This window comes from Salvelinus sp. IW2-2015, unplaced genomic scaffold (assembly GCF_002910315.2).
Source record: "Salvelinus sp. IW2-2015 unplaced genomic scaffold, ASM291031v2 Un_scaffold1085, whole genome shotgun sequence".
NCBI classification, from domain to species: Eukaryota; Metazoa; Chordata; class Actinopteri; order Salmoniformes; family Salmonidae; genus Salvelinus; species Salvelinus sp. IW2-2015.
The window spans coordinates 236,291-259,012 of NW_019942722.1; the positions used below are offsets into that span (position 1 = coordinate 236,291).

The 22,722-nt window shown below is 43.5% G+C and overlaps 1 protein-coding gene and 1 long non-coding RNA gene across 3 annotated transcripts; one reads left to right on the forward strand and one right to left on the reverse strand.

The window, feature by feature from the left end:
* Positions 1-2,789: 2,789 nt before the first annotated feature.
* Positions 2,790-5,375, reverse strand: LOC112069713 (uncharacterized). Its single transcript, XR_002893780.2, has 3 exons — positions 5,224-5,375; positions 4,682-4,724; positions 2,790-3,436 (listed from the first exon to the last, which is right to left on the reverse strand). It is a non-coding gene; the product is annotated as an uncharacterized lncRNA (long non-coding RNA).
* Positions 5,376-11,088: 5,713 nt separating this feature from the next.
* On the forward strand, positions 11,089-22,720 carry sp1 (sp1 transcription factor). Of its 2 annotated transcripts, none has more exons than XM_070438664.1 (8): positions 11,089-11,355; positions 11,974-12,050; positions 12,972-14,063; positions 14,616-14,823; positions 17,079-17,220; positions 17,702-17,892; positions 19,837-20,124; positions 20,955-22,720. In XM_070438664.1, exons 1-8 carry the CDS (start codon positions 11,349-11,351, stop codon positions 21,050-21,052), a joined length of 2,103 nt encoding a protein of 700 aa, XP_070294765.1. In that variant the 5' UTR covers positions 11,089-11,348; the 3' UTR covers positions 21,053-22,720. The 2 variants fall into 2 exon arrangements, with proteins under 2 accessions (XP_070294765.1, XP_023992838.1); XM_024137070.2 differs by having other exon boundaries at positions 19,837-20,099.
* Positions 22,721-22,722: the final 2 nt, after the last annotated feature.

A 22,722-nucleotide genomic window follows, 5' to 3' on the forward strand; every position in this document is an offset into this window, starting at 1 on the left:
ACCCCAAGCTATAAGACTCCTGAACAGCTAATCAAATGGCTACCCAGACTATTTGCATTGCCCCCCCTGACTATTTGCATTGCCCCCCCCCCCCCCGCTGCTGCTACTCTCTGTTATTATCTATGCATATTCACTTTAATAACTCTACCTACATGTACATATTACCTCAATTACCTCAACTAACCAGTGCCCCGCACATTGACTCTGTACCGGTACCCCTGTATATAGCCCCGCTACGGTTATTTACTGCTGCTCTTAATAAATTTGTTATTCTTATCTCTTACCTTTTTTTTTGGGGGGGGGGGGGTATTTTCTTAAAACTGCATTGTTGGTTTGTAAGTAAGCATTTCAATGTAAGGTTGTATTCCTGTTGTATTCCTGTTGTATTCGATGTATGTGACAAATAAAATTGAATTTGATTTATTCCATCATTGGTTACTCTGAGAGTTCCTCATATTGACGTTGGCACCCCAGACCCTATGGTGCCAACCCCAGGCCCTATGGTGCCAACCTTGAAAAAGCCATTCCAATTTCTTCTCTTACTAAAAGGGATAGACCAGTTCTAYGCAATCTTATAGCCATAGCAACTATATAGATATCAACCATCAGACAGCGCCTGTTGAATGTAGCTTGTTTGAATTGGAGTTTCCATGTGACTTTAAAAAAACGTACAGGGCTTGGGTTGATGCATCTGAACATTAGGAATTGACTTCCTAAACTGGATTACATTAAGATCTGGGCTATGCAGACACATCTGAACATTAGGAACTTACTTCCCAAACTGGATTACATTAAGATCTGGGCTATGCAGACGTATCCGGACATTCTGGTATTGACTGAAACTTGGATCTCTGGGGACATTCTGGACTATGATATTAATAATAAGGGTTATTATGTGTTCAGAGCTGACTCTTTTTTTTTTGCTACTACACTGAACAAAAATATAAACACAACATGTAAAGTGTTGGTTTCAAGATCTGACCTAAAAATGAAATGTTCCATACGCACAAAAAGCTCAGATTTTGTGCACAAATTTAGTTACATCCCTGTTAGTGAGCATTTCTCCTTTGMCAAGATCATCCATCCACCTGACAGGTGTRGCAAATCAAGAAGCTAATTAAACAGCATGATCATTACACAGGTGCACCTTGTACTGGGGACAATAAAAGGCCACTCTAAAATGTGCCGTTCTGTCACAACACAATGCCACAGATGTTTCAAGTTTTTAGAGAGCGTACAATTGGCAAGCTGACTGCAGGAATGTCCACCAGAGCTGTTGCCAGAGAATTTCCTTTCTCTACCATAAGCCTCCTCCAACATCGTTTTTGAGAATTTGACAGTATAGCCAAACRGCCTCTCAACCTCATGTGTGGGAGAGCGGTTTCCTGATGTCAAAGTTGTGTTCCAATTCCTGCCCATATCCAGCAACTTCAGACAGCCATTGAAAAGATTAGGACAACATTCCACAGGCCACAATCGACAGCCTGATCAACTCTATGTGAAGGAGATGTCGCGCTGCTTGAGCCAAACGGTGATCACACCAGATACTGACTGGTTTTCTGATCCACGCCCCTAGCTTTTCTTTAAGGTACATGTGACCAACAGATGCATATCTGTATTCCCAGTCATGTGAAATCCATAGATTAGGGCCTAATTTATTTATTTCAATTGGCTGATTTCTTTATATGAACTGTAACTCAGTACAATATTTGAAATTGTTGAATGTTGTGTTTATATTTTTGTTCAGTATATCTTTAAGCCTTTTTCTGGGGAAAAATGTCATCCATAACTGTTATAGGGGTCGATTGTCCTCCCCCGGCTAACCTTTGTGCACTCGATGAGGARACCATTTTTTATTTTTTATTTTACTAAAATCAGAAGTTATTATCCTGGGTGACCTAAATTATGATTGAGAAATGCAGGCTTCAGACAATCTAAAAAACATGTTTAATGATCTAAACCTCACCCAGCTGGTGACTAAGCCTACATGGCCCAACCCGAAAGATCCTTCAAAGTCAACTCTGATTGTTCTTATTTTAACCGATACACCAGATAAATATGTTTCTACTGGTGTCTTCACTCAAGACAGTAACTATTGCCCAGTTGTATGCATTAGAGATGTGAGAATACAAAAATCTAAAAGAAGCTTTAAAAAAAACTTCAGTGAGCAGGCTTTTTTTTTTWAATTTATTACACAATCTTTATTTTAGTGACCTTGATTGTATTTCAGCTAATCCCTGAACATGATTTAGCTTTGAGCCTTTTTTTGTAGATGTCTTCAATACTATTGTAGATAATCATGCTACCTTTAAAAAAAGGGTTAAAGACAGATCAAATGCTTGGTACACTCCGGAATTATCATAAAAGAGATGATGCTTGGGTCAAGGCCAGGAACAGAAGCTTAGGCCCGGACTGGCAAGCTTTTAAGCAACTGAGGAATCATTATGTACAACAATAACATATTCAGAAAGGCTAAATCTGATTATTATGTAACCACTCTTTCAGATTGTAATAGGAACCCGGCTACATGTAGACTATTTACAGAAACACAAGTCCTGGATGCTTTGGTAGCAATAGACAACAACAAATCCACAGGAGCCTGACCAATTGGATCACAGTCTGCTTAAAGTGTGCAGCACCCATCATTGTTGGCTCAATAACCCACCATTTTTTTTATTTAACATTATTATCAGGAAATATTCAAAGAGTATAGACATCATCTCTTGTGCTGCCACTCCATAAGGACGGTGTCACGGCTGTTGAAAGGAGAGGACCAAGGTGCAGCGTGGTGAGCGTACATTTTCTTTTATTTAATCAAAATGACACCGAACAAAACAATAAACACTACAAAAACAAATCGTGAAGCTCAAAAATGATATATATATACATTTGCTGAAATTTCTAAAATCCTGTTGATCATGCTATTTTATTGAATAAGTTGTCCTCGATAGGCCTGAGCTCAGACACCTGATTGATGGGGTTAAGTCTGAATAAAGGTATAAAGGTGTACCACAGGGGTCGATCTTGGGACCTGTTCTCTTCACTATTTATATAAACACCATTGGTCTATCAATTAAAAATTGTATGTGGATATACAGTGCATTCGGAAAGTATTCAGACCCCTTGACCTTTTACACATTTTGTTATTTTACATCCTTGTTCTAAATTTTGTTTTTTCCCCTCGTCAATCTATACGCAATACCCCATAACGACAAAGTGAAAACAGGATTTTAGAAATTTCAGCAAATGTATATATACAGTGGGGAGAAAATCATCCCATCTGGTTTGCGCTTAGTGGGACTATGATTCGTTTTTCAACAGGACAACGACCCAACACACCTCCAGGCTGTGTAAGGGCTATTTGACCAAGGAGAGTGATGGAATGCTGCATCAGATGACCTGGCCTCCACAATCACATGTCGGAACTCCTTCAAAACTGTTGGAAAAGCATTCCTCATGAAGCTGGTTGAGAGAATGCCAAGAGTGTACAAAGCTGTCATCAAGGCAAAGGGTGGCTACTTTGAAGAATATAAAATATATTTGTATTTGTTTAACACTTTTTGGGGTTACTACATGATTATATGTGTTATTTCATAATTCTGATGTCTTCACTATTATTCTACAATGTAGAAAAGAGTAAATAAAGGAAAACCCTTGAATGAGTTGGTGTGTCCAAACTTTTGACTTGTACTATATATATATATATATATATATATATATATCCTAACTGGCTATTTAGCCCCAGTGATCAGCTGCAGTCAGAATGAGTAAATACTACTGTCTGTTAGATAGATTATTAATGGTTGTTTAACCTTTGCCTTCTCTGTGTTAAACACATCCAGGTCAAACCAGACCTACTGTATCTTTACTATACAGGGTCAACCCTACAGGGATCATCTCTAGCCAGCTATCCTCTCAGTCTGTCCAACAAAGCTACAGCTTTTACAAGTTTGTTCACTTCCTACAGAGGAAATGCTGTCAAGCGGATTGTCAGAGAGTCAAGTGAAGTCAACCAGATGTTGTACGAACATCCCAGCATTTCTTATCCCACTTTATCCGACTGAAAAACCTACAAAGTAATAATACAAGTTCGCATGTCCCTTTTAGCCGTGTTTTCAGACTACTTGAGTAATTTGACTTGCGTTCATGACATCACGTTGCCAATAGAGTCGCGACCAAGTCATCTATGATCATTGGTAATAATACACAAGTAATTACACAATACTTAAGTTTCCATCCAGTTATACAACAATTTATTTTCTGTGCTAACATGGATGCTATTTTCTGTTAAACATAACTGGAGGAAGCAACAGAACAAACAGTACTATTCTACCAAATACGATGGAAACCTGGGACTATAAACACAACACCAAAGAAAGTTTGGAAATAGAATGTCCAACAGTATAAATAGAACACAACTAGTTCTAGAACCAAGGTGTTTCGGAACTGACTCAAGAATCCCCTTTGGGCCATGCCATTGACCTGTAACCATATCCTAAACAGAAAATGTCTATTTTCGAGCACAACTTAATACTGGCAATTCACATGTGTAACATTTCCCCCACACTGTGGGCGGTTTCCATCAACCTTTAGCTGCCACTGACGCATCATCCTTGCCTATTGAGTTTCTCTCTGAAGTTTTTCATTTCAAAGTCAAACCTTGCACGGCATGCTCACTCACCCACAGCCCAGCAGCCAGCTCTCAATCTTTCCTGCTGAGCATCCTGTGGAAACAGTAGATACAGAACGATCTGGGTGAGCATTCAGCATTAAGACAATTAACACTTCGTACATTTTTTTTTGCTCTGTTTTGTCACAAAGCTGTGATGCATCATGCAGAGGCCAGCCGCCCACATATTGTGACTTATAAATATACCAGACTAAACAGAGTTGTTGTTAAGGAATTTTAGCCCCCTGCCTGTTGTTGTTGTTCAATAGATATTATACAGTAATGCATCAATGTCGCAGCGGTCTAAGGCACTGCATCTCAGTGCAAGAGGCGTCACTACAGTCCCTGGTTCGAATCCAGCCTGGATTACATCCGGCCGTGATTTGGAGTCCCTTGGGCAGCACACAATTGGCACAGCGTCGTCCGGGTTTGGCCGAGGTAGGCCGTCATTGTAAATAACTGACGTGCCTAGTTAAGTAAAGTTAACTTTTTTTTATTTTTAAATGTCACTCAAAATGTAAACTCTTTATCAAACTACCAAAATAAGAACTGACCATCTGAGAAGACATCATCCTCTGATGCAGACTGGTGTGGAACAGACGGGTGGATGGATGGAGGTCCCTGTGGATCTTGTTCTTTCAGGGTTGGCCACTGGCGACCGGTCTGGAACCAGGCCTGACGCCTGGTTGTAGAAGACGGCCTCTCCATCAGACGGGGCGGGGGGGGGGGGGGTGGGGCAAAATAAGAACTGACCATCTGAGAAGACATCATCCTCTGATGCAGACTGGTGTGGAACAGACGGGTGGATGGATGGAGGTCCCTGTGGATCTTGTTCTTTCAGGGTTGGCCACTGGCGACCGGTCTGGAACCAGGCCTGACGCCTGGTTGTAGAAGACGGCCTCTCCATCAGACGGGGGGGGGGACGGGGGGGGGGGGGCTGCATGGGGTCAACAAAAAGAGACACTGTTTTACAATATGCATAACTCACTCAACAGCTCACCAATTAATTGAATAGCCTACTTCAATAACGATCAACTGGTAGAACCCAAACAATGAAGTTAGTATTATACAATTTCATCAATAGACTTATATTGATATAATACTAGACATTTCAAAACCATGACCAGCTTAATGACATGTTGAGTGAAGCTACTGGTGCCTACAGGGCATTTCAAGCAGGAACACATATTCCCAGATTAATAATCTAGTACAGTTGGTTTGAAGTGGTTGGAATAGTAAAGTATCACATGATTGGAATGAATAGTTGCTATTTCAAAAATAATTGACACCACACTCACTCAAATCAATCTATAATTAGATAGAGTTTATTAATTCGACCAAAACAAGCCATACATACACATTAGTTAAATCATATAGGATAACACAATAAAGTCTGGGACTTATTCCCTTGTGATTGTCACGTCTACTCGATGTTGCCGGTCTACTAACCACCGGTCCTGGCAACCCATCATTACGCACACCTGCGCCCCATTGTGAGGCACACCTGGACTCCCATCACTCCCTGATTACTTCCCCTTTATCTAACACTCCGTTGTATCACTTGTTAGGTAGTATTGTTTCCTGTTTCTCCATGTTTAGACCCTACATCTGTTTTTGTATTCACACCAATGTTCGTTCTGATTAAACTCACCGACTGCACCTGTTTCCTGACTCCCTCTGTCTCCGTTACAGTGATCCTCTTCAGACAAGATGGCTAGGCAAGATCCACACGATTGTACACAGTATGGCCGCGTTATAACACAACATAAAAAACAAAGAAGAAGAACATCCATCTCATCATTGCAGTTAAGTCGTAGGTGACGTTCACATGGGCAAATATGACATCAAACATTTGTTTTCTGTATTTTTAAAGCTGCCCAGAGAAGACATTGTTTTAATGGTCAGAGGCAACTCATTCCACTCTGAGGCTCCAGTATACGAGGCAGTACCTTTCCTAGCATTACTCCTGAACCTGTATAAGCACACATTAGCAACACGTGTTCTGTTGCTGTGGTTGTGTGCATCCTTAACATGGGGAAAGTAACCAGTAAGATATCTGGGTCCAGAACCATAAATATTCCTGTAAACCAAACCCAGTCTAATCTGGGACACCCTAATTAAACCAAACCCAGTCTAATCTGGGACACCCTAATTAAACCAAACCCAGTATAATCTGAGACACCCTAATTAAACCAAACCCATCTAATCTGGGACACCCTAATTAAACCAAACCCAGTCTAATCTGGGACACCCTAATTAAACCAAACCAGATCTAATCTGGGACACCCTAATTAAACCAAACCCAGTCTAATCTGGGACACCCTAATTAAACCAAACCCAGTCTAATCTGGGACACCCCAATAAACCAAAACCCAGTCTAATCTGGGACACCCTAATTAAACCAAACCCAGTCTAATCTGGGACACCCTAATTAAACCAAACCCAGTATAATCTGGGACACCCTAATTAATCCAAACCCAGTCTAATCTGGGACACCCTAGCCTCAACAGGCAGCCAGTTGAGTTCCTGAACGCAGCTCCTGCCTATGTGAGTAGGTGGACTCACCTTCAATACTACTCTGATCATCTTATTCTGGGCTATCTGGAGCTTCGCCTTCAGAAAATTAGATAAGACCCCAAACCAGGAAGTACTAGAGTAGTCAAAATGGCATTGAATGAGGACAGTGGCTAGCACTCTCATGGAGTCCTTATCAAGCAGCTTGGACTTTTTAGCCAAAACTTGGTGCTGGCATTAACCTTCCCTAGCACTTTAGTGGCCATGCTCACACCCCCAAGCTTCCATCATGGATGCTTCCCAGGTAGCTAACAGAGGTTTTAGTAGTCAGCACCTCACCCCCTAACTACACTCTGATTTCAGAGGACCTACACAATTTAGGTCTGGACCCAAAAAGAACTGCCTCAGTTTTCCCTACAGTAAGTGCAGAGATAGCTTATTATATCCAAGCCATTTGCTAATGTTAGTAAGCTCTGTGCTAAGAATGCTCTCCAACATAGTTTTACTTTTGTGAGACACCAGAAGTGTAGAGTCATCCGCAATAAAGGAAAGGAGAGCAAGAACAAGCATCTTTCATATTGTTTATATACAGTAAAAACCGTAGAGGCCCAGACACACTCCCCTGCGGAACGCCACCACTCATTGGTTTTGCCTGAGACAGTGAACCATTAACCTCTACCACTTGCTCCCTATCTGACAAGTAGGACTTTACCCAGCCTCGAGGGATACTGCTTAACCCCAGTGCCTCCAGTTTGGAGATTAGGAGACAGTGGTTAACTGGATGAATATGTATGAACTTTCCAATTTGTAAGTCGCTCTGGATAAGAGCGTCTGCTAAATGACTTAAATGTAAATGACTTAAATGTATCAAAGGCCATCTGTAGGTCAAGCAGTACCATTCCACACGGATTTCCCTCATCGATCTCTTTCCTGATGAAGTCAGTCAAGTAAAGTAGACATGAATCAGTGGCGTATGTTTTTCTAAAACCTGACTGAAAATCATACATTAGACACTGTTTGTTAACATATTCATACATTTGCTCATGTACAACTCTCTCCAGGATATTTGATGTTATACTGAGGATAGATACAGGCCTGTAATTCCCAGGGTCAGATTTATCATCTTCTTATACAGAGGAAAAGAGGGATWYCTAGTCAGTTGTACAACTGAAAACCTCTGAATTAGAAAGGTGCGGGTTGAACTTTATCTTGTTTCATGCCCTTAGGAAAGATGCATTGTTCAAGATAGAGATGAACGATATGCATAATACAAGGAAAAACAGAACAAAACATTGATAATCATCATAATAGTCACAAACTCACAAAATGCTTGCAATTATGTTAATGTTGACCAGAGCTGAAAAATCATAGCCTACATGACAATCACAGAAGTTCCCTCTGAGAAAAAAAGAAAGTTATTATATTCTATAGCCTAACAACTGCCAATATTGGTAGAAATCTTTCAGTGCACATCGTCAGTCTAACGTAAAATGTTATAAAACTTTACTGCACTGCCTATTTGCTCAATCAAAAACAAGGACATATTTAGAAAACATGGTTGAAAAACAAACCGCATGCAGATGCTTACACCAAACTACAGTATTCAAGGACAAATGTAAAAATAAAAAAWTTAAAAAGTTTTTCAAAAAAAGAAGCAAATCTTTATTCCAAGCCTACCTTCACTGAAGCACCGCAGGTTTCAATTCTGGTTTCTCCCACTGCGCTCACCGGTCTCGAGTTGCATCTTGTTGTCAACCTAGCGCTGCATATTTCATCCAGGTTTTCTTCTGTTTTTCAGATGACAATTTACTGAAACGGTTCATCCTGGATAAACGTTTCAACCTTTATCAACACAACGCCTAGGCTACATGTTCGCGCCTCTCTTTCTCAACCAATGTGTATAATATATACATCATTGCTGTCAACTCCTCTGACTGTCTCTTTACGCGCAAATACAATACAAGGAAGGTAGAAAAGGAAGTTCGTGTGGTTTCAATTTAAGAAAAAAAAGAGCGTGTGAAACACTTGTGACACACATCCTCCCTGCGTAACAGACGCCAAAATACACTGTATGCTAATAAAGAAGAGCTCACAGTATAGCCCCGTTTAGAACTGGTGCTAACTCGCGCCCTTTGTCCTGATAATTTCCACATTCTGATTGTACTTGATTAGATAGTGATTGGATCATATTGATCAGATTACGAAACGTACATGTTAACACAAGCTGTAAACGAAGCTAGTGATTGTGTCATGTCCACAATGTTATCTAGTATGTACTCTATCCCTCCAAGTTCTATTCCTTGAAATTACTAACAACTTGGCAAMAAAAAAAAAATTATTATAGGGAATCTACAGGTAACTGCCAAAATAATGGAAACACTTGAGTAAATGATGGATACAAAGTATATTGAAAGCAGGTCCTTCCACACAAGTGTGCTTCCTGAGTTCATGATGCAATTAACATCCCATCATGCTTAGGGTCATGTATAAAAATGTGCAGGCCATTATTTTGGTTACCATGGCTATGCCTCCATAGGATGACAATGCCCCCATCCACGAGGGCACGAGTGGTCACTGAATGGTTTAATGAGCATGACAACAATGTAAACCATATGCCATATGCCGTCTCAGTCACCAGATCTCAACCCAATTGAAAACAATGTTTTCCACCACCATCAACAAAACTCAAATAGATGGAATTTCTCATGGAGTTACGATGGGCATCCCTCCAATAGAGTTCCAGACAGTTGTAGAATCGATGCCAAGGTGCTCTGAAGCTGTTCTGACTGGTGTGGTTGTTTTCTATATTTTGGCAGTATAATAGCAACACTATTTTAAAGATCTTCAAACAAGATTGAAATATAGGCTACTTGGGACCAAGATCTTTCAAACGGTAGTCATATTTGTATTTATTTATAATTTCATATTAAAATCAATTCCCTACTGTAGGGTTAGTCATAGATTCAGATGGGACTGTGATGTGATGACTGGTGTTCTGCTCAACTTGGGAGGCTTGGTTCTACAAAAGAAAACATATGGCCGTTAAAACCTATTTATAACCTAAATATTATTGTCAATATCCACTGTGAGGATATTWAAAAAAAGGCTACTAAAAACAGCCTATATGCTTCTGGATATCTACAAGATGGGCTTGGAGGAGAACAGTTCGGCATGTACCACTGAGCGATGGATTGGGGGTGGAGTGTGGACTGGAGGGGGTGGTCCACTTCGATGGGAGGGCGGAGGGTGTGTGGCTGTCCTGCATTGGCAACTCCACACTCCATCCTAAGGGGACTGAAATGTTTACCCCGGCCACATGTGTTCCACGGACACCCCCCTCACACATAAAAACCCTCCCACCCACGACAAATCTCCTCCCAGCGCTATCAAAACGAGTCCGTCCACATTGAAGGGTCTCTCCACCCACCCCGGCCCCAGCCATCCCCTTGCACGTTCCCAAGCCCACACTGTTCATCCAGGCAGGGAGTGGCCAGCGAAAAAGTTTAGCCCCATCTGTTGCTGAGCGATTTCTAAACCTCCCTCCTTTATTTGCATTATGTTGTAAAGGATGTATGAAACATTGAAAGATATCTTTCGTTGTGAATGTGGCCTAGTTTTGTTACCGTTGGGCTCGTCAACAACAATTTATTTAGGTCATGTTTGTCAATGGCGCCTTTTCCGCCAAAAACACTCTAGTCAACGTAGCCGCTAAAAGGTACAACCTACCGTTTGTTGACCCCACCCAAATACCCGCCCATGGCCACATCCCCATTGGTCAGCTCTTCCCATTTTAGAATAACTACAACTCTCATTAGGTAGAGGCTGGTGTCACTCATACATGGGGTGCACTTGATTCAAGTTACACGGTGTGGCATGCAGGCACTTCGGGAGCAAGATACAGTCGTTCCACAGGTTTTTAAAAGCGCAAATTAAGTTTAGGTATTAAATCAAGCTCACACTGCTTAACGTAGAAACCCCCGCGAGGGAGTCTAGTTATGAAAGAAAACAGCATTTTCATTGGCCCACAACAACACAATTCGACATCTGATTGGATAATATTTTTTCCTTTTTTCTCCTTCGTAGCAGAACCATCACGTTTGGTTGATGAGCAAAAAGTTGATGTCAACCTGAGAGAAGCCCGAGAAACTCCTCCCGTCTCGAAATTATGAGTGGTAGGTGAACTTTTTTTTCTTCAGAAGTAGCTACAGTAGTTTGTAAAAGTCTATGAAGTGAACTAATAGTAGGTGATTGTTATAGAGCAGATAAAGCTAGGCAAATCTGAAATTACAAGGTCTCAAACTCCTCCGCTATTTAGCCCTAAATTTGATAACCATTTATTGAATCGTAGCTAACGTTAACGAGCTAATGGTTAGCCAGTCACTTAGGATGGAAAGTCGAATGAGGTAGCTAGCTGGCTAGATTATCTAACAACTAGATAAGGTTGGAAAACATGCATTTGTTAGCCCAATTTTAAACTCCTCGAATATCATGTCATTAGCTAGTCAGTCAACTAACGTTAGTTAGCTCTTGTGGTTGTGTAATTAAGACCCACTAATCGTTCCCATGCTATGAGCTAGCTACTTTCTTTAGCCAGTTAGCAGCTGTTTACGGTTGTTTTGAAAAACTTACATAACTAGTTTGCTAGTTCGTGGTATTAGCAGTGTTTTTATCTAATGAAAGTATCATAGTCGTGTCAGCTGTAATATCTAGCCTGCTTGTTTAACTGGCAACTAATATCAGGTAGCTAGCTACTGTTAGCAGCTAATCCATTTGCAACGTTACATTTACAGACCAACAGGATGAAATGGCCGCGATGGTGGAAAGCGGCGGAGGCTTTCTTCAAAAGCGAAACACAAATACCGGACAGGTATGCTTGCCAGTCAAATAACATTACACATTCCCAGATAACGTGCAATCAATGTATTCCTCTGATGTTTGCTAGAGACGTTACCCCTTCCCCCCCCCCTGACATCTAACGTTAACTAGCTAGAAAAGTAGCAAGCATGAGACATTTTTAGCTAGCTAGCTATGGATAATGCGTAGCTTAACTGTGGTCAGTGGTGGGAATGGGTTTTGATCAGTGTTGTTGATTTCTCACAAGCACATGTCACCGGGGTGGGGATATAGGCAGTCGTAGAGGTGGATGATCCCACACGGGGAGTTCCTGCCAGCCCCATACAGCAACTCGCACAGCCCATTTTGGCTGGCGTTGGAGGGGGTGGCTTCGGCTGAGTGAGCTAGTTTATAGGGCAAGATAAAGGTGTGGGTGGGTTGGGGGAGGGGAAGTTTAGCCCGCCGCTGCTCTTTAAAAAAAAAATGTGATCCCACCCATTTGCCACTGGCGCTCTCCCATTTCCTCTCCCTTGGCTTGCCCTCTCACTCCACTCTCGCCCTCTCACTCATGGCTGCTGCAGCACATACGCTGGAATGCTGTGTGTACTGTCACGTTTCACTGTAGGTGTGATGTTAAAACCATGGCAAATGTGACAAGAATTTTACATTTTTATGTTAATTGTTTGTCTTTCACTGTGGTTTTAATTGAACCCTTTCAGACTAGATTTGGTTTCTCTTATGCACACTTTGAAAAGCAGATCACRGGGTCACATCAAACAGAACCCCATCGGTAAAGTTTTGTGAGCTATTGTGATGCTGTATCTTATTTATTGATTAGATCCCCATTTAGATGTTGCACATGTAGGAGCTACTCTTCCTGTGAACAATTTGTTGAGTTTGTATACTGTACTAGTAGCTTCACAACAAAAATCCAACATATATTTTTTTATTGCAGGACTCCCAGCAGCCCTCTCCTTTAGCTCTGTTGGCAGCGACCTGTAGTAGAATCGACACCCCGGGCGAGAGTGACTCTGGCTCTGAACAACAGTTAGACCTGAGCCAAGCCCAGCTGACCCAGACAGCCAATGGGAGCTGGCAGATCATCCCGGTCAGTCTCGGTAGCTCCAGTGGTTCCAACACCATCACCACCGACTCTACTGGCATGGTCATGACCGTGGGCGACTCGGGGAAGAACAGGGGGCAGCAGGTGTTGACGTCGGTCTCCAGTGGGCACCAGGGACAGCAGCAGTATGTGCTGTCCTCAGCTCCTTCTCTACAGGGCCAGCAGGTCCTCACCATGTCTGGGGGCCAGGTTGTGTCCATGCCCAACATCCATTACCAGGTGATCCCTCAGTTCCAGACGGTAGATGGCCAGCATCTACAGTTTGCCCAGGCAGGGGTGCAGCAGGACCCTAATGCAGCTGGGGCCGGACAGTTCCAGCTCGTCTCCTCGCCTAACGGGGGTCAGCAGTTGGTTAGAGCAGGGAGTGGAGGAAATATCCTAACCATGCCCGCCGGGCTCCTACAGCAAGCCATCCCCCTACAGAACCTAGGTCTGGGTAACAGCGTCCTGCAGAACAACCAGGGCCAGTTCCAGTTGGCTAATATGCCTGGGCTCCTAAATGGCAATATTACCCTCCTTCCGGTCAGTGCAGCTAGTGGGTCTGAAGGGGACGGAGGCTCTAACCAGCAGCTGATGCAGCAGGTAGTGTCAACCTCTGGCACGTACTACACCAACTCAACCACCACCACCACTCAGACAGGCACCTCGTATGGAGGCATGACACAGCAGACTCAGAGCACCAACGGCTTCCAGAACTCCGGTGGCGGGATCCCCATCCAGCCAGATAACAGAGATCAGCCGCAACAGATCCTCATTCAACCCCAGCAGCTCATCCAAGGAGGGACCTCCCTGCAGACGATCTCAGCTGGAGGACAGGTGTTCGCGACCCCAACGCTTACCCAGGATGCCCTGCAGAACCTGCAAATTCAGACCATCCCTAACACCTCTCCCATCCTGCTGAGGACCGTCGGCCTCAACGGACAGGTGAGTTAGAAGTTCTACTCAAGCTTTTCGGAATGTTTTGTTGATTGGTGCTAGCGTCCTAGTTACAGGCTCTGACTAGGTTATTATAAGTTCTCAGGTATAACCCCTGGCCCTATAGCTTACATTTTACATTTGTCATTTAGCACATTGGTTCTCAACCTTTTTTCCCTTACTGTACCACCAACTGAATGTTGCTCTGTCTGGAGTACCCCTGAAATACCCCCTCCTGCAGTTTACCAGTAGGCCTATGGTCTCATGAGTCTTATCATAGTACCCCATGTGGATAGACCAGGTACCCCTGGGGGGGTCATAGTAACCCTGGTTGGGAACCACTGACTTACAGACACTCCCGTCTTACTCCTATGATCCAATGTAACAATTTTCTCTGCAGATGATGTATGATGTTTTAATTTCTGAATAATTGTGATGAAAGAAATGTGAACTCATCTCAGTCCAACAACATGGAAAATATAACTTAAATGTGTCCGTTCCTAATCGATCAATACGGACTTCCTCGATCTGCTAATCAATCCCTCTTCCTCATCCCTCCAGGTGAGCTGGCAGACCCTCCAGCTGCAGAGCCCAGCGGGGACCCAGATCACCCTGGCCCCCATGCAGGGTCTCTCTCAGCTGGGCCAGGCCCAGGGAGGTACCATGCAACTCCCTGGTCTGCACACCATCAACCTCAACACACTGCAGAACTCTGGTTTACAGATGCACCAGCTACAAGGAGTCCCCATCACCATCTCTAACACAGCTGGTAAGTGTTCTGCTGAGGACTGAATTAACACTTATCCTATTGAACAGCCCATAGAAACGCATTGAGTATCACATTCATAAATGGGGGGAAAAAGGACAGGTAAAAATAAAGGTTTTGAAGTGTCTGCACTATGTCTAGGAGATGTAAGAAAGCTCAGGAAATATTTTTTTTTTGAGGGGGGGGGCACACACAAAATGACCTCCATACTTCTGTTTGAATGGGTCCTTCAGATGAGTCTCGTGACACTTGCGTAGGTCGTAGAGCAAGATGGAGAATACCATCATGTTCGCGAGAGTCTCTTTCCATAGATTGGTCATCATAGTTTTCGATGCCAAACCGTTCAGACGCGAAAGGCCGACCTAGATGGATACGGTGGATTGAGACGCAGCCCATATCTTAAACGGACCGATTTTGCTGGAGATTTTTATTTATTTTATATATTACTTAGCTTGACGCACARGTGGTCACAGTTGTAGACTTACCCATATCTGCACTTTAATTGTTGTAACCAGAAAGGTTTCATTCAGTTGGTTGGTTTTGAATTATTTGATGTCAACAAACAAATGTAACTTGATGCCGGGAATGCAAAGTAGTGTTAAGTAAGCCAACTGGTTTGCCTTGTTCACGCTACATGATGCCAGTATCTGCATGGTGTGCGTTCAGAGTAACAGACGATTGGTGTGCATTGACTAAGCATTTCCTTTACTCCTCTGTGACTCAGTGACAATCAGCTAGTAAGAGGCCTGTCTGGTCCGGCAGTCGGCTAGTAAGAGGCCTGTCTGGTCCGGCAGTCGGCTAGTAAGAGGCCTGTCTGGTCGGCATCGGCTAGGAAGAGGCCTGTCTGGTCCGGCAGTCGGCTAGTAAGAGGCCTGTCTGGTCCGGCAGTCGGCTAGTAAGAGGCCTGTCTGGTCCGGCAGTCGGCTAGTAAGAGGCCTTGTCTGGTCCGGCAGTCGGCTAGTAAGAGGCCTGTGCTTGGTCGGCAGTCGGCTAGTAAGAGGCCTGTCTGGTCCGGCAGTCGGCTAGTAAGAGGCCTGTCTGGTCTCCGCAGTCGGCTAGTAAAGGCCTGTCTGGTCCGGCAGTCGGCTAGTAGAGGCCTGTCTGGTCCGGCAGTCGGCTAGTAAGAGGCCTGTCTGGTCCGGCAGTCGGCTAGTAAGAGGCCTGTCTTGTCCGGCAGTCGGCTAGTAAGAGGCCTGTCTGGTCCGGCAGTCGGCTAGTAAGAGGCCTGTCTGGTCGGCAGTCGGCTAGTAAGAGGCCTGTCTGGTCCGGCAGTCGGCTAGTAAGAGGCCTGTCTGGTCCGGCAGTCGGCTAGTAAGAGGCCTGTCTGGTCCGGCAGTCGGCTAGTAAGAGGCCTGTCTGGTCCGGCAGTCGGCTAGTAAGAGGCCTGTCTGGTCCGGCATCGGCAGTAAGAGCCTGTCTGGTCCGGCAGTCGGCTAGTAAGAGGCCTGTCTGGTCCGGCAGTCGGCTAGTAGAGGCCTGTCTTGGTCCGGCAGTCGGCTAGTAAGAGGCCTGTCTGGTCCGCAGTCGGCTAGTAGAAGGCCTGTTGGTCCGGCAGTCAGTTGGAGTAGCGGAGGGGGTGTAACCACCCCACCCACCCTGTCGGTGTCTTATCAAGGCGCCCACAGACACACACCACACACATTAGGTGGTGTGTCCAAGTTTGCCCTGTTCCTACCAGCATTTACATTTTATGGCTTGGCTCTAGTTTTTCCTCTGTCCTGAAATTAGACTGGGATTGGGATTTCCAATGGCTCAACCTGACCATACTGGTTGGACTTGTAATTTAGGTAGGATAATAAGATGTTTAAACTGGTTTAGTCTCCACAGTACAATGACAGAATATTAATACACCTGCTATTGTATTTGGTCTGTTGACTGTCACAAGGTTCTCTTTATGCTAAGCAGTTCTCTTTATGCTAAGCGTTCTCTTTATGCTAAGCAGCTCTTATGCAAGCAGGTCTCTTTATGCTAAGCAGGTCTCTTTATGCTAAGCAGGTCTCTTTATGCTAAGCAGGTCTCTTTATTGCTAAGCAGTTACTGCACCCGCTAGAACATCTGCTAAACTGTGTACGTGACCAATAAACTTTGATTTTCCTGGGTGATTTTGTATCTGTAATGCCCAATGGTTCTAGATACACACCTAAACCAATTGATTTGTCACAGTAAGCTTTCATGAACGGGAAGACCAATGCTGTTTGTAAACACTTAATATACTGTATGTCTATTGTAGGCTGAAGTTCCTGTTTATTCCTCTACAGGAGACCAGGGTTTGCAGACAGGGGGGGACAGTCTGGATGACGGCACGGTCATGGAGGAGGGAGACACATCCCCTCAGCCTCAGAGCCGCCGGACACGCAGGGAAGCTTGCACCTGTCCCTTCTGTAAGGACGGAGAGGCACGGTACGTAACGTCTGAGTCTGTCAACACTGCTGCACTATCGGGAAACGTCAAGAGCTGGGTCAAATGTTGGCTTTTATTACCTGGAAGCCTTTCTGTTGATTTTTATGATGATGTAGCCAGGAACCAGGTTATATGGTTAGAACCAGGTTTCAGGAAGAACCACTGACCCTATTGCTTATGACTCATTTGCAGATACTTCTGTCTTTCTCCTATTGGTCCCAACGTAACAATAACCTCTGTGCAGATTTGATTTTAATTTAGGAATAATCCTGATGAATAAAAAATGCTGGTGCCAGAGAGGGGGGGAAATTTTTAAATAATAACAATACAAGCTAATCGGAGACCGGTTGGGAAGTATATTTGAGCGACATGATGTATGCGATGACTGGGGCAATGTTTCTGAAACTGCACAAAAGGTTGGTGGCACACATCAAATAGCCTAACAGYAAAATGACTGTCAATTCCCCCTTTGTCTGTTCAGAGATCCCAATAAGAAGAAGCAGCATATCTGTCACATGCCAGGTTGTGGGAAGGTGTACGGTAAGACATCTCACCTGAGAGCTCACCTTCGCTGGCACACTGGAGAACGACCCTTCGTCTGCGGCTGGTCCTTCTGTGGGAAGAAATTCACTCGCTCAGACGAACTGCAACGCCACAAGAGGACACACACAGGTGAGACGGCCAAGCCGATTTAAAAATATATCTTTATTGATCCGTTATACTGAGACGATAGATGGGTTGGTTGTTTAGCAGCAAAACCCGACACGCGTAACTATGGAGAAAAACAGATTGGGTTGGCTTAGATTGTTAAAAACATGTCAACTATATATTTCATCTCCAATGTTTATTGAAAACATAAATCAAGTTGCACAATGAGCACTTTTCTCTTTGTCGTTACAGTTGTTGGCTAGCTATGTTGGTTAGCTATGTTGGCTAGCTAATAGCTATGTTGGCTAGCTAGCTAATTTGATCTATATTAGCTGTGACATCCACCAGAACACCTCAAAACAAGGTATCAAGAACAAGGTCAAAGTAGCTGAAACCAGTCACTTAGGATTCCCCACATGGCAGTTTCTTGTCATTTGTCGCTCGCTATCTGACTATCCAGAATCATAACGCACGGCCTTCTGCCCCATTGAAGAGCCCGCATCATTTTGGTGACGTTGTCAGCTAACCCGTCTATGGGAGTTGTCAATTTAGCTGTCACCGTACCCAGCCTCACCACACAAACGGAGCTGGAGGTAGTGTTGTGACTGTCACCGTACCCAGCCTCACCACACAAACAGAGCTGGAGGTAGTGTTGACTGTCACCGTACCCAGCCTCACCAAACAGAGCTGGAGGTAGTGTTGTGACTGTCACCGTACCCAGCCTCACCACACAAGACTGGTTTGGATATATCCCTGACCAATATGGCTTCCATTTTCACCCCATTCTGAGACTTTGAGTTTGACGCGGCCCCTCTAGTTGGTAGTTTGACGCGGCCCCTCTAGTTAGTAGTTTGACGCGGCCCCTCTAGTTAGTACTTTGACGCGGCCCCTCTAGTTAGTACTTTGACGCGGCCCCTCTAGTAGTACTAGACGCGGGCCCTCCTAGTTAGTAGTTTGACGCGGCCCTCCTAGTTAGTAGTTTGACGCGGGCCCCTCCTAGTTAGTAGTTTGACGCGGCCCCTCCTAGTAGTGGTTTGAACGGCCCCTCCTAGTTAGTACTTTGACGCGGCCCCTCCTAGTTAGTGGTTTGACGCGGCCCCTCCTAGTTAGTACTTTGACGCGGCCCCTCTAGTTAGTACTTTGACGCGGCCCCTCCTAGTTAGTACTTTGACACTGCTATATGTCACTTTTGTGCGACCTGACCAATTTCACATAGAATTGCGAGTTATAGATCTGTCTACAATTGTGAGTTGTAGACAGATCTACAACTCGCAATTATAGATCTACAACTCACAATATAGACAGATCTATAATTGCGAGTTGTAGATCTGCGCTATTTCTATGCTTCCTGTTTTTGTATCTTTTTACTTTCGGTTTGTACACCAGCTTCAAACAGCTGCAAAAATATATTTTTAGTTATGGAAAATATATTTCACAGAGGTTTAGATGATAGAATGATTCTCTACGCTGTTCTTGCTTGTTTTGTCACACAAACTGAAATCAGGCGAACTATTAGAATTTTTGTAAACAGTAAATAATGGAGCGATATCTACATAGTGCATCTCTATGGTTGTTGCCTGTCACTGCTGACTAGGACAATGAGTTTTCCCTGACCTTGTGATGACTGGACGAGGAACAACTCTGGGCCCTAGTTACAGCCTCTGACTAGGTTTATTATATGGTGATAACCAGGTCTCAGGAATAACCTTTGACCGTATTGCGTAATGATCTACATTTGCAGACACTTCAGTCTTTCTCCTATTGGTCCCAACGTAACAATGACCTCTGTGCAGATTAGGTATATTTCTGAATAATCATGATGAAAGAAACCACTGATGCCAGAGAGATAAAATATGAAGTGAAAAAAAAGAGAAGACAAATAAGGAGACATTTGTTCTGTTTTGAAGGAGACACTCTCCAGGTTACAAGATAATCACTACTAACCTGTAACCTCTTCATGCCGTCTAGGTGAGAAGAAGTTCACGTGTACGGAGTGTCCAAAGCGCTTCATGCGCAGCGACCACCTCTCCAAACACCTCAAGACCCACCTCAACAAGAAAGGAACCACCGGTGGCGCTGTGACCTCCGATAACTCCGCCCCTCAGTCGGGTGGAGGCGGAGCCACAGATGGCGGGGCCGGGGTCAATGACCAGCACGCCCTCATCGCCATGGAGACACTGTCACCCGAGGGCATCGCCCGATTGGCCAGCAGCGGCATCAACGTGATGCAGGTGGCTGACCTGCACTCCATCAACAGTAACGGATATTGATTACTGATTGGATGTGGGGGTCAGGACAGTAGTGGCGCAGCGGACATTGATCTATAAGGGCTATATGAGTCTAGATTATATACAGTAAAACTAAGGGCTAATGATAGGAAGGGAGGGGAGAGCTCTGGTTAGATATTTTTGAGAGCTGAGACAGGATCCAGGAAGTCCCTGTCCCTTTAGATACACTGCTATGGCGTATTTCCATGACCTTACCCATTTCATTGGCTATGAGTCGGGTGGAGAGGAGTCTAGATGTTAGTTACCTAAGATCTGATCGATAATGGAAGGGAATGAATGGTACTACTACAGTGGTTATCATAGGTCGTCCTAACTTTAGTAACACATTCACAAAGGCTCCTTCTCTGGAACACAATACAAAATCCATCACTTCCTATCTCTATTTGTACAGAATGCAGAAACACACTACTGCTACTCAGTCCAGTGCTCTGCTCACCTCCCTCCCCATGGCTAGGAGCCACCCCCCTCTCAGGTCTCTTCTTCTTGTCCAACCCCCCCCTCTGTCTGGGTATAGTACAGTATACACCAGGGATAACTTCAGTACTCCACTGTACTAGCTGGTTGAGTGGGTTGGGCCTCGCCTGGTCTCTCACACCTTCTCTTGTCTAGCCCAGTATCACTGTTGGTTCTTTCTCATTGGAGGCCAGTGTGGATGGGGGAGGGGCTTATCATTATTTGGTCACTAGTGACTTCTGGGCCCTGTTCAGGAGGATGTAACGTTACACAACATTCAGATGGTAACATATGATGTGGGATAGAATAGTGAATCAGCTCTGTTCTTTCTATTTGTATCTGCAGCGTTTGGCACGTTTCATGTCCCTGAATACAGCCCAGACCCAGGAGCATTAATCAGCAGGGGATGGAGGACACACTCTGGCACCCGATCACCTACATAGGGTCCTGGTCAAAAGTAGTGCACTAAATAGGGAAATGGGTGCCATTTTTGGACACAAATCTAAAATCGTCATGAAATATCTCCTTGTTTTTTGCCTTTTTATATGATTATTATATAGGTACACATTCAAGCCATCATGCTTTGATACATTTATCATAGCAAAAAAAGAAAAGAATTTGGGATAAGTCTTTTTGTATGTACATATGTTTTTTTCCTTTTTTTCTTGTGTAAAGCTACGGAAATTCTTAGCATAGGAAGGATCAACTGAACTTTATATGGTTGCAAGAGATTGCCTTTCTGTTGTGAGTCTCTCATACACAATCAATCTTAAACTTCTATTATTATAAACTTTTATATAAATGTAGATTTTGTTTAAAATATTTCAAAAGTGTTCTGTCTATAGAATGAACTATGTATGTATTCAATACGGTCCAGTCCCAGTACATATTATTTACTTCTCTGGTAATATTTGTCAATTTGCGTCATACTCAAGTACTTTCTCTGATGCATTTGGATATCAAATTCCTCTGACTATTTTAACCATTTAAAGTCTTATTTCCAAATAATGCAAAAAAATAAATCTCAGCTAAAACCAAAAATCCATATTCTTTTTAAGAGAGCTGGAATGGAATGTCTCATTCTCCATTCTAGACAGTCTGTCAAAATAACCGGACTCTGGTCATATTACAGCTTGGGTTTCTGTATTAGGGTTGCAAAATACCAGTAACATTCCCAGGTTTTAAAGAAATCTTGGTTGGGATTTCCTGTTTACGCAATCCCTTTTCCAGGAATTTAACTTTTCCGGCATTTTCCAACCCTACTTCCGTAACAGCACTGGCCTGCATGTTTTGGAAGAAAGATGTACGATTTATTTCATAAGAACAGCATCATAAGGTTGTCTCAAACAGAAAGCCCGGGTCTAACAAACTTGATCAAACGTTACGATGGACCTCGTCACTATTTAATCCAGTCAGTCACAGATGTTGTATTGCAGAAGACTGACTAGCTGGGGTTCTAAATGCATCTCGAATGGCACCCTATTCCCTATGTAGTACTATGGGCCCTGGTCAATAGTAGTGCACTAAAGGGAATAGGGTGCCATTGTGGATACACTTTTGAAAGGCGTTAAGTACTTGATGTCCACTTCGAGCTTGATCAACTACAAGTTGTGGGAAATGTATTGTTTCAGTATTTGATTTATACTCCTATCCTTCCTCGCAATTTAGTTTATTTTCAGACAAGTGCCCTTAACATGTTTTTATTTCATTAAAAAAAAGGGAGTTTTTATTTTATTTTGAATGTTATTACTACAAATGCCAACAGCTGGATTAAAAATTATGAATACAAAATGTGTGATCTGTTCTTTTTAGATTTATGATCCTATTGACGGAGTTGGTCGAGCATGGCACTTGCAACGCCAGGATTGTGGGTTTGATGCCCGATGGGGCCAACCATGCACACGTGACTAAATCGCTTTGGATAAGTGTCTGCTAAATGGCATATTCTTTAAATCTGACGTTGTATCCAATTTTTGTCTGCCCCTTTGGCATCTCAGGAGAGTTGACTGGTGTTGTGTCAAGTCCTCAGTAAAGTGAATGACTAACATTCAAATATATTCTGTTTTTTTAATGTGACCTTAAAATAAATCTGGTTTTATTGACTAAACTCAGA

Coding starts and splice junctions, on each gene's coding strand:
- sp1 (XM_070438664.1), top strand. Junction 14,824..17,078: donor CACCATCTCTAACACAGCTG/GTAAGTGTTCTG, acceptor ATTCCTCTACAG/GAGACCAGGGTTTGCAGACA. Junction 17,893..19,836: donor CCACAAGAGGACACACACAG/GTGAGACGGCCA, acceptor CATGCCGTCTAG/GTGAGAAGAAGTTCACGTGT.